Source organism: Podarcis gaigeae (genome assembly GCF_964106915.1).
Source record: "Podarcis gaigeae genome assembly, chromosome: 14".
Lineage (NCBI taxonomy): Eukaryota > Metazoa > Chordata > Lepidosauria > Squamata > Lacertidae > Podarcis > Podarcis gaigeae.
The window spans coordinates 8,790,513-8,803,034 of record NC_139690.1 but is presented as its reverse complement, the minus strand read 5'-3'; the positions used below and the strand labels follow the sequence as shown (position 1 = coordinate 8,803,034).

Here is a 12,522-nt window from a genome sequence, read left to right as displayed (position 1 = left end):
AAAGAATTGCATGTGGGATATTAATTCCCCAGAGTAGGTGGTGCCTGATAACACACACAGGGACCAAGCATGTAAAAAATAAATCGTTGGAAAACACAAACCCACATTGAGGAAAATACCGGTAGGTACAAGCAATAAGATATTTCATCATTGTCAGAGTGTGGGTAGATGTACATAAAATCAAGAGCCAGCATGAGTTGTCTCACTGTATGTAGGAATACAGAAAGATGCCTTTATACAGAGTCAGACTGTGGATCCATCCATCTTGTAGAGACGCGGGTAGCGTGTGGTATAAACCACTGAGCCTCTTGGGCTTGCGATCAGAAGGTTGGTGGTTCAAATCCCCGCAACAGGGTGAGCTCTCTTGCTGTGTCCCAGCTTCTGCCAACCTAGGAGTTTGAAAGCACACCAGTGCAAGTAGATAAATAGGTACCACTGAGGAGGGAATGTAAACAGCATTTCCATGCGCTCTGGTTTCCATCACAGTGTTCCGTTGTGCCAGAAGTGGTTTAGTCATGTTGGCCACATGGCCAGGAAGCTGTCTGTGGACAATTGAGATAGGTTAGAGATTCTGCTGGTTTACTGCCCACCTTACTGCAGTTGCATAGCATGGGGGGCAGGCACAGGGCTCCAAAATTTCAACACTCGGTGCTGCCTCAACACAGCTATGCCCTTCCATCACTGGACTCCATTGAAAATAGTTTATCCATACAAACCAGAAAGTGACCTCTCCAGACGATGGAACGATTCTTCTTTTCTTATTTCTGTGGCTGAGATCTCCTGGGTGATATTAGGAGCTGAACACGCATGTGTACTCCATCCATTTCCCTCCCTACCCCACTCTGCCCGGCCCCAGGACCTGACAACCCATGCTACACCACTGCCTTGCTGCCCTGCCCATGGGCCTGTCCCAACATACCATCTGCCCAACTCATGTTAGGAGTGAAGGCAGCAAAGAAGGCATACTTTGCCACCTCCATTGCATCCTCATTGTGGTGTCCAGCAGAGCTCTTCTGGTTAGTGTAGGGTTTTAAAGTCTGGCCAAAAGGAGGTGACAGAATGGAATGCTCTTCCCAAAGAGGCTCACCTGGCACCGTTATTACAGATTTTCAGCTGCCTGGCAAAAAATAATAATAATCCTCCTCTCCCAGGCCTTTGGCTAATTAAATAATTTATGGCCTTTTATAGTGTGGTGGGTATTTTTTTATTTGTTTTGATTTTTTTGTGTTTTTATATTGTAAACCATCCTGTGATCCTGGGATGGCGGGCAGTATAGAAATTTAATAACTAAACCATGGGTAGGCAATCTAAGACCCAGGGGCCAGATGCGGCCCAATCGCCTTCTCAATCCGGCCCGCGGACAGTCCAGGAATCAGCATGTTTTTGCATGAGTAGAATGTGTACTTTTATTTAAAATGCATCTCTGGGTTATTTGTGGGGCATCAGAACTGGTTCGTTTTTCTCTCTCCAAAATATAGTCTGCCCCCCCCCCCACAAGGTCTGAGGGACAGTGGACGGGCCCCCTGCTGAAAAAGTTTGCTGACCCCTGAACTAAACCATAATAAGCTCAGCCTTTCCTCTTCAGTTGCCAGACATACCTCATTATCCCTTCCTGCTTTCAGCTCTCCCTCTCTCTCCCATGCTTCTGATGAACTGTTTGTCTTTGCAGGTTGATTGAAAATGCCATTTGTACTATTATACCTTTTTTATTTTAAAAAGTCACAGCACCTTTTCTTTTTAAAAAGCAACAACAAAACAAACCTCCAGTTGTTTGTCTCTTGTCTGCCCCAGGGAGAGAAAAGAAAGGAGCAGAACTCAGCAGCAGAACTCATGCTTTGCATGCAAAATCATCAAGATTCTATCCCTGGCTTCCCTAAGGGGGGCTGGGAGACAGCGCCATCTCAAACTCTGAAGATCTACCTCTGCTCCTTGCGAATAGCATTGAGTTAGATGGGCAAATGGTCTAACTTATGAGCAGGGCTCTTCCCGATGTCACAGAAACCCAGGCCCCACCTGCACTACGCATTTAAAGAAGTATCATCCCACTTAAAACAGTTGGGCCATCCCCCAAGGCAACTTGGGAAGTATAGCCTGTTAAGAGGATACTGGGAGTTGTTATCACATACACACACACCGTTCCCATCCCAGAGCTACAATTCCCAGAATTCCCTGGGAAGAGGCATTGATTGTTAAACCACTCTGGGTATTGTAGACCTGCAGTTCCCATGGGGCTATTTAAGGAAGCAGTGGCAGTTTAAAGTGGTATGAAACTGCTTAATATATATACTGCAGATGGGCTCCCAGTTAATCAGCGCTTTGCATGGCCTCTTCTGTCTCAGACTGTTCCAGTGAAAAAGGTGGGGTTATAAATACAACTTTATGTTACGATGCTATGTAAATACTTTTGGGAATCAATCAGTCAATGGAATTATGAGAATGGATTGCAAACATCATTCTTACAAATACTGTAATAGGTTAAGAGAGTGCTTTTTTCCTAAAAAGGTGTTTAGGGGTATACTCATTTTCCTACTCATATTGAAATACTGCCCCTCAATGAGGCCAAACATAGATTCACAAAATGTTTAGAGGATGTGTACCCCTGCATCCCCCCAGAAAGAAAGTACTGGGTTAAGATCTGGTGAAGTACAACAACAACCTTGTAAAGTATACAGTTTTGGGTTTCCCCCCCCCCTACCCCTTTTATTTTTCCTTCTACACGGGTTCTGTTTTTCTTTTTCTCTCTTTTATTTACATCTCACCATGTTTAGTGCAGGGACATGGGTGGCGCTGTGGGTTAAACCACAGAGCCTAGGACTTGCTGATCAGAAGGTTGGCAGTTCGAATCCCCGCAACGGGGTGAGCTCCCATTGCTCAGTCCCTGCTCCTGCCAATCTAGCAGTTTGAAAGCACATCAAAGTACAAGTAGATAAATAGGTACCGCTCCGGTGGGAAGGTAAACGGCATTTCGGTGCGCTGCTCTGGTTCGCCAGAAGCGGCTTAGTCATGCTGGCCACATGACCCAGAAGCTGTATGCCGGCTCCCTCGGCCAATCAAGCGAGATGAGCGCCGCAACCCCAGAGTTATCCACGACTGGACTTAATGGTCAGGGGTCCCTTTACCTTTACCTTTGTTTAGCGCCCCTATAGCTGTGTACTTTTTGAACTTTCAATAAAGATGTTAACAAAAATAAAAAAAATAATCAGTCAATGGAATTAAGGCCTCGAAATGCTGAAGAAGCTGGTGGGAGTGACCCAATCTGCTGGCAGCCACTCCCTAACCCCTCTCCCTCTCTTTCTCCCCAAGGTGGTGAGCCAGATTGACAAGCTGACTTCGGACTTTGAGTTTGAGCTGGAGCCGGACGACTGGACCACAGCCACCGTGAGCAGCACATCCAGCAGCGAGAAGGGAGGTGGGATGTTTGACCTCGGGCACCTCGATTTCATGACCTCAGATATCCTCTCCGACAGCTGGGAGTTCTGCTCCTTCCTGGAAGCCTCCACCCCGTCCGATTCGGGCGATGGCTCAGAGCAGCAGCCAGGGCGCCAGCCTGACTACCGGCTGATGAATGGTGGGGTGCTGACCCCCAATGGACCCCGGGTGGAGACCCCAGACTCTTCCAGCGAGGAGGCCTTCAGCTCTGCCCTGAGCCAGAAAGCCCAGCACCAGAGGACACCTGGGACACGGGAACGAGTGCGGTTCAGTGACAAAGTCCTCTATCACGCCCTGTGTTGCGACGACGACGAGGAAGCAGACAATGTCCCACCTCCCGAGGACCCTCCCGAGGAGCTGAGCGAGACGACACTCAAGGTGGCGCCCGCCGTCAAGGCAACACTGCGACGGTCGCCTCATCTGAGTAGCGCTCAGCAGCGGAAGCTGACACGAAACAGCAGCACCCAAACGGTGTCGGACAAAAGCACTCAAACAGTGCTGCCCTATGTCTCGGGGAAACAGAAAGCGAAAAGCAAGAACTGAGCCCCAGCTGGGCAGGGTTTCGGGGAGAGGGGAAAGCTGCAGATATATATAAATCTCTCTATATATTTAAGTCAATAAATGATAATGATATGGTTACCAAAAAAAAATGGTGGCAGGATATCATCGTGAACTACCTAACCATTAATGTTGAGACTCAGGGATTATTTTGGAAAAAAAGATCTGTTTTATTTATTGAATGGTCTCCCTTTTTTTTGCAGCTCAGTAAATGTGTGGTGCTTATACCCAAATATCAAACACACACACACACACATAAACCTCTTTTTAGGATGCAGGTGTTTTTTGGCTTTCTTGAAAGAGCTCCAAAAATACGCCCCAGAAGATCAGCCAAGTTTCTCTGAACAGAGTGATTGGCAAGCACTCTCTCCCAAAAGATCTTGGGAAACAAGTCTGATCTCAAGAGACTGGAGAAAGCTGGTGATGGGCAAGTGATATGGAAGGAATTTAGGCTCTTTGTTTTTATACAATGTGATGCCAAGACAAACTGATGACTTTGGCCTGCCTTGTGAATCCTCCAGCATCTGTTGATATTAAGGCTGCATACAAGCTGTACATTGAAGGCACATGGCTTTCTGCTAAGGATCTTAGGAACTGCAGTTTACCCCTCACACAGCTCAACAAACTACAATTCCCAGGATGATTTGGGGGAAGCTATTGATATAGATATTCAACAAAGTTTTACCACTGAACCACTGAAATTAGGTCTACTCTGAGCAAAGTGCAGTTGCATACCATCTGTGCTTTTAATGTATGGCATGTGCACATCCTAAGACTCTCTCAGCTTACAGGTTTGCAAGTTTCTCCCGCCATAAATGCTAAAGGAAACCCTCTCAGACTCCACAGCTCACATTTTGGCTAGCTTGCTCCACTATCATCTTGGAAAGCCAGGAAGATAATGAGAAGGTGCATGCGATTTGTTCTTCTTTTTCATATTTCTCTCCCCATCCATTCCACCAAAGGGCTTGGCTTTCCTTTGCATTTTTAAATTTTTATTAACTTTTTGAATTGTACGCTTCAATTTGAACATCTTCTGTTATACCATATATTCATTAAATTCCCTCCCTCCCCTTCCAAGGTTCATTTAACTTATCCACCATTCCTGCATATTTTGCTATATCCATCCGATTCTATTTCCCTATCTTACGTTACTTCGATATATATCATTCTGCAGAATTTAACTTCAATGCTGCCAACACTTCCAACTATACACATTTGTTTTCAAAATATTCGACAAAAAATTTCCACTCCTCTTTAAATAGCTTTCCTTTCCCCACCTCCATTGCACATTTTATCTTCAAACCAAGCCTGTGAGGTAGTTTAAGCTGAGGGGTTGCAACTGGCCCAAGGTCACCCTGTGACCTTCACACTATTTTGCTGCAACATGCTCTGGGCAGGGCTGCCCTTGAAGACAACTCAGACACTTCAGCTTGTCCAAAATGCAGTGGCCAGATTATTGGCTGTTGGCCAAGGTTTCATTTAAAGTTTGTACAATGGTACCTCAGGATGCAAACAGGATCCATTCCAGAATCCCATTCACATCCTGAAGTGAACACAACCCGCGACTGTGCGTCTGTGCATGCGCAGGTCACGAGTCACCACTTCTGCGCATGCGCATGATGTCATTTTGACCGTCTGCAGATGCATGAGCAGCGAAACCCGGAAGTAACGCGTTCTGTTACTTCCGGGTTGCCGCGGAGCGCAACCCAAAAGCACTCAACCTGATGCGTATTCAACCCGAGGTATGCCTGTAGAACCCATTTTAAAAATGTTTGCCAATTCAATGTGCTCGCGTTAGTATTTAAAGCCATAAACAACTTAAAGTCAGTGTGGTGCAGTAGTTAGAGTGTTGGGCCAGGACCCAGGAGACTAAAACCCAGGATCCCCAATCAGCCATGAAGCTCACTGGATGACTCTTGGACCAGTCCTTGCCTCGCAACCTAACCTACCTCACAGGGTTGTCGCAGGGGGGGAAATGAGGAGGGGGAGAACCCCGTGCACCCAGTGCTTTTTTCTGGGGGGATGCAAGAGTACGCACACCCCTAAACATTTTGTGAATCTTTGTACTTTTGTCCATTTACTTTATTTATTTCCCCCGATTTGAACCATAAAATGATGGTTTTCTTGAGTCAAAATGAGAGTACCCCTAAACATTATAAATTTGTTTTTTTAGAAAAAAAAAAAGCACTGTGTACATCACCTTGAGCTCCTTGGAGAAAAAGCTGGGATATCAATGTAATAAATAAAGACTGCCTCATTCCCTGCCGAGCTTCTCATGTGTAAAGATCAGTAGGTGGACCTCTGCTGGTGATTCCACTTCCCTCTGAAGTGCAGGGAATAGAGGCTTTTTTTCTGAGGCATCCCCCAAATTGTGAAAATCCCTCCCCTCGGAGACGCACCTACAGTCTTTGTCATACGGCTTTCATCATGTGCCAAAGGTGCAAATCTTTACCCTGGCCTTTGACACCTGATAGATGCTGATATAGGTATAGATGAATGTAAATTGAGAAGTTAATGCACATAAGAAGCTGATATTGTAGACTTTGCCCATTCCCAGGGCTGGCTCAAAATGTTTTGTCAGGAGACAGAAAATGCAACCCCACGTGCTGCTGCCTCCTTGTCCTCAGCCCACCCTCCTCCTCCTCCTCCTCCACTACATGCTCACTACCCAACCACCCAGGGTGGCGGGGTAGGAGGCCAGACAAGAGCTGGCAGCAGTGGGTACACAGCAGTTGGCATGCTGCAGAGGAGGAGGAGGAGGAGGCAGTGAGCAGCATGCTTCTTGTAGGCCAGATGTGCCCCCCATCCCTCAGGCAACTGCCTCTCCTTGCCTCATTGGTGGGCCAACCCTGCCCACATTTCATTGAGAATGTGCACATTTCCTGGTCAATATATGTCATCTCCAAAAGGCTTTGGGAATGCAGAAAACTCAACTTCCTTCTGTACGTTCTCCTGAGATGCACATTCCCCAAGACACAATGTCTGGAGAATGTACAAAATGCAGTCGATCTCAGGTCTCTCCCGTCATCCTAGCCTGAGTCTAATGATTCCATTGTGCTGATTCTATCTGTCCATCCCCTAGGCACTGCACTTAGAAGGCTAGTGTTCCTGTCTAGAGTCCCTCTTCCAGCCCAGGAACTCACCCCATGCAGATCATACCTTTGCATTCGTGTCAGTCCTGTTATGGGATCATTGGTAAGGTTCCTCCCTGGGTGAAGGGCTGACCTCTCCCCCATCACATGGCTTAATGCACACTATGACCATTTTTTGGACAGCACTGAACAATAATCTCAGCATGGGCTGGAGCTTTCAGAAGAACAGTCATGGTCCCTAAAAGGTCAACTGATGGTGATTATGCTGCATTAAGAAAGGATCAGCCTCATAGAGTGCAGAATCGACGAGCGTCACATCACCCCCATGGCATAAAACCAATTATTGTAAGAAGCAAAGCCTTCGTTCCACTAATAAGCATTGAGCACTTTCCATCCCTTGTCCCAGGAGAAAGAATGGACCATTGTATTTTTTGCAGTGGTTTGTGGTTTCATCTCAAAAAGAAAATAAACACACAAAAATCTTCAGCCGTCCAATTGGGGACCAGCTTGCTTATTAAAGTGCATTTTCCTTCTATTTTTAATCCACAAACTGATTTTATTTTTTAAGAGTGGCTTCGATGTTTTTTGCTATCCCTAACAAATTGGGGAGAAGGGGAGAGAGAGAGGAAACAGGACCATTACAAACAAGAGAGTGGGGAAACACGTGAGACAACTTCGCTTTAAAAAAAATGAAATAAAATCAAAATACAGCAATGTTTCTTGGCAGGCTTTGGTATGCAGGGATGGATTTGAGGCTGTGGGGTGTGATTCTGGGCTGTTAAACTAATTTTAAAGCACTGGAAGTTTACACAGACTGCTGCATCTCTCTTAATGCTAGAATTCAGGACCTTCCAGTGCAGCTGAATTTTGAAAAATTCAGGGCAGACAAAAGAAGGTAGTTCCTGCATTGCAGGAGATTGGACTAGATGACCCTCAGGATATTTTCTAACTCTGCAATCCTATTATTCTACTTCTTCACACAGCACATAACTAAACTGTGGAACTCACTACAGCAAGACTTAGGTCACAAGCTTGGATAGCTATAAAAGATTAGACAAATGACCAAAGCTATCAATGGAGTCACAAGTGAGCAGAATTCTGTGGGTGCTCAGGCTGACATCTGGTTGGCCACGATGACAACAGGATACTGGACTAGATGGGCCTTTGGCCTGATCCAGCAATATTAATACATTCCTAGATGTAGGGATTAGAAAAATTAATTGAGGGCAAGGTTATCAATGGCTATGAGCCTTGATGGCTATATGCCGAACTCCAGTTGCTATCCAGCAACAGCAAGAAAAGCCCATTGCCTTGGTCACTTGCTTGTTGTGAATATAACAGACCAAGGATGAGGAACATTTGGAGGTTCACAGGTTTCCCCTCTCTGTAGTAGAGGCAGCTCTCTGTAGTAGAGGCAGGATGCAGGAGCTGGTTCTTCAGCCTGATCCATAAGGGTTTCTCTTCAGCCCTTCCATAGTGACTCCTGTTTTGAGCTCTAGTGAGTGAGATGGAGAATAAGCATTTGACTATATTGGCACCTTCCAGCAACAAACTGCAGCCCAGACTTTAGGCACTTCCACACACATACAGAACAGGGTTCCTGATTCTGATCGGGCCATTTGCGCAATGGAGATTTGTGTTTCAGCTTCTCTTCCATCTCCTCTCTATCAGATTGGGCCACGAGCAAATAAAGCTTGGGAGATGCCTTCAAAGCAATGAGATGGCCAAGGCCAGGATTACAGAGCCACCCACCCTTTTATGCTGGTCTATGACATGGGACGCAGGTGGTGCTGTCGGTTAAACCACAGAGCCTAGGGCTTGCCGATCAGAAGGTCGGCGGTTCAAATTCCCGTGACGGGATGAGCTCCCATTGCTCAGTCCCTGCTCCTGCCAATCTAGCAGTTTGAAAGCATGAAGCGCAAGTAGATAAACAGGTAAACAGTGTTTCCGTGCATTGCTCTGGTTCGCCAGAAGCAGCTTAGACATGCTGGCCACATGACCCGGAAGCTGTACACCGGCTCCCTCAGCCAGTAAAGTGAGATGAGCACCACAACCCCAGAGTCGTCTGTGATTGGACCTAATGGTCAGGGGTCCCTTTACCTTTACTTTATGACCATAATAAAGATTTGTATTGTATTGAAATCTTGAGACCAGAGAGCCACAACCAAGAGCAGTGGCCATACATGTCCTCCTTCATCCTCTCTCCCCTATTATGTTTAGTACAGCAAAATGGGGATAGACCCACCCACTTTGGACTCTGGCCTTGCCCACTGCTGACTTTGGCCCCACCTAGAGCTGACATGCAGCCATTCATCCTGAGGCCCCCTCGAGTCATCCTAAACTTTGGAGCAGGCAGAAGAGAGAACCCACTCATGTCCTCTCCTAATATAAAGGAGAGAGGCCCTCTCTCATGTCCTCTCTTGTAGAGGACTTGGGGGAGGGATGGTAGTGACAATTAATAATGGCTGACTCATCCTGAGCTGGCCCTACTATTAGACAAAGTGAAGGAGCGGGTCTGAAAACTCCCATTTTTTCTCTCTCTGACATTCCTTTCTCTCTCGTGTGCACATCCATCTTCTTCTCCACCAAACAGGCGATCAGGAGGTGGGGGGGGGGATCATGAACAGATTAGTCTTCCTACCTGTGTGATCAACTTGAAGATTGCTTTTGAAGATGGGCTCTGTACCCACCACCGAAGTGAGAGGGTGGATGGGGGAAGTTGGAAGGATGAAGGGAACTGATTTGAAAAGCAAGAACAGGAATGTGTGAGAATATGATGGAGAAAAGGGAAGGGCAGCCAAGAGATGAGAAAGACAGTCAGAAGACTGGGGAGGGAGAAGAAGCCAAGAAGTGGAATTAAGGAGAGAAAATGAGAGGATGGAGATGAGAAAGAAGGACCAGCTTACCACCTGAAAGAGCTTCTTCACTGATCAATCAGCTGTGAGCATTTCCTGTGGAGAAGCTTTTGCAAATGACAGACATGTTCTGTCAGCAGGAACAATCTCAACTGAGACTGGGGTGAGGAACCTTTTCCTGCCTGAGACTTGCCTTCCCACATGGGCCACATTTTAGTGGGTGGGGCCAGGGGCAAAACTGGCCAGAGCAATGGTTGTAAATTAGAGTAAATTAGACCATTGTACAATAGATCCTGAAGCTGAGGCTCCAATCCTTTGGCCACTTCATGAGAAGAGAAGACTCCCTGGAAAAGACCCTGAGTTGGGAAAGATGGAGGGCACAAGGAGAAGGGGACGACAGAGGACGAGATGGTTGAACAGTGTTCTCGAAGCTACCAGCAGGAGTTTGACCAAACTGCCGGAAGCAGTGGAAGACAGGAGTGCCTGGCGTGCTCTGGTCCATGGGGTCACAAAGAGTCGGACACGACTAAACAACAACAACAATAGAGTGGTCTACACACACACACACACACACACACACACACACACACACACCCTATCCTTCATTCAGGCAAAATCTCAACAACACATCAAGTTGCAAAGCAGGGTCGGTGAGGACTATGGCCTGGGGAGAAAGGGTATGGTCTCAGAAGAGTCCCACAAGACAGTCAGAGAGGACTACAGTAGAGGACCACATTTGGATCATAATCCAGAGATTTGATCCCCGTAAGGGACAGCTGCATATTCCTGCATTGCAGGGGATTGAATTAGATGATCCAACTCTTAGATTCTTTGAAATATCTATGAGAGTCCCTACCCCTGCCTGAAATCTACACAAAGGCTCTGTGGATCTCCAAATCTCTGGTCTACACGCAGGGCAGCTGTGGAGTAAGCTGAGCTCTGGTTGCCTTTCTTGTGGTGCTTTGCCTCCCATATTCTCTTCGGCATTTCTGTCTCAGAGGGAAGCAGCTCTCTGCAAACTCCCTTTTGTATTTTTACAAAGAAGACTGAGGGCTTTTCCTTTATGGTTCCTTTCCAGCCTAGAACATTAATCACTCAGCCGCCCTTTGAACATTTTAAAACTGAATAAATCAGATAGTCTTCATCAAGGTTTGAATTCAAAGCCTTAATATCAAACTGTATGCACACAAACATACACACACATCTCTTTCTTTTCTGACATCTCCACACTGTAAAAAGAATGAATATGTTCAGAGAATAGGAAAGTAAGGGGGCGAAGCCAAATTATTGCTCTTGTCTATCATTTCCATGCTCTAAGCCTGGACATTCCAGGATCAAATAAGAAGCTTGGATGGCTTTTGTAATTCCAGGACTGTCCCTGAAAAATCGCGACCCTTGGAAGGTATGTAATATGCAAGTGAATCCCTTCCACAAAATAGTGACAAGCTGTGTTGTGATGCAGTTGGAATGCCTGCAACTGTATATGGCAGAGGTGAGGACCTACAACTCTCTAGATCAGTGTTTCCCAAGCTTGGGCCTCCAGCTGTTTTTGGACTACAACTCCCATCATCCCTAGCTAGCAGGACCAGTGGTCAGGGATGATGGGAATTGTAGTCTGAAAACAGCTGAAGACCAAAGGTTGGGAAACACTGCTCTAGATGTTGCTGGACTCCAGCTCCCATCAGCCCCAGTCAGCATGGATAATGGTGAGTGACGATGGGAGCTGGAGTCCCCAACATGAGCCTGTGCCACACTTGGGAAGCTGCACAAAGCACAGAGAAGGGAAGGCATGCAAGGTGTGCAAACCAAGTGTGCCCTAGATTTCTCTTCACCGTCATTCTGGGCATAGCATTTGGGGATGTTTAGGGAGGCAGGAGAGGATATATTATTTTATGATATTGCCACTACCGAACATCAGGAGGAGGTGGGGTTGTGGGCTCTCGACCCCGCCCCACACTCCCGCGGGGCTGGCGTCAGCCTCGCGGGAAGCAGGGATTCCCCTTGAGTTACATCCAGGCCCTCCAGCCAATCGGCTGGCGGCAGGGGCAGGCCTTACAGAGGCAATGATACATAACCTGTCTTATCCCAAGGGAGCCTCAGTTAATGACGCCATTCCTCAGGAAATGTGCACGGTGAAGTATGCTTCTTTCGATCAGGCTGTGCGGTTGGTAAGGAGATTTGGTAGGGGCGCCTTTCTGGCAAAATGTGACATTGAGTCGGCATTTCGCCTTCTTCCGGTTCACCCGGATGACTACCGTTGGTTGGGTTTCAAATTCCAGGGAGCTTACTTCATAGATAAAGCAATGCCTATGGGTTGTTCTATTGCCTGTGCCGCATTTGAGACTTTCAGCACATTCTTAGAATGGGCCCTAAAATTTAGAACTGGCGCCGAAGGGGTGGGACACTATCGGGATGATTTTATTTTGGTGGCGAGTAACGCCGATGAGGGGACGCAGGTGGCGCTGTGGGTTAAAGCCTCAGCGCCTAGGGCTTGCCGATCGAAAGGTCGGCGGTTCGAATCCCTGTGGCGGGGTGCGCTCCCACTGCTCGGTCCCAGCGCCTGCCAACCTAGCAGTTCGAAAGCACCT

General features: G+C 47.0%; 1 protein-coding gene across 1 annotated transcript in view; it reads left to right on the top strand.

The window, feature by feature from the left end:
- The window catches only part of INSYN1 (inhibitory synaptic factor 1), a 126,076-nt gene extending 121,997 nt beyond the window's left edge, over positions 1 to 4,079 (top strand). The window contains exon 3 of the mRNA XM_083712913.1: positions 3,304 to 4,079. Coding sequence (XP_083569039.1) covers positions 3,304 to 3,972 — 669 coding nt within the window. The 3' untranslated portion in view covers positions 3,973 to 4,079. The remainder of the gene's footprint in view (positions 1 to 3,303) is intronic.
- Positions 4,080 to 12,522: the final 8,443 nt, after the last annotated feature.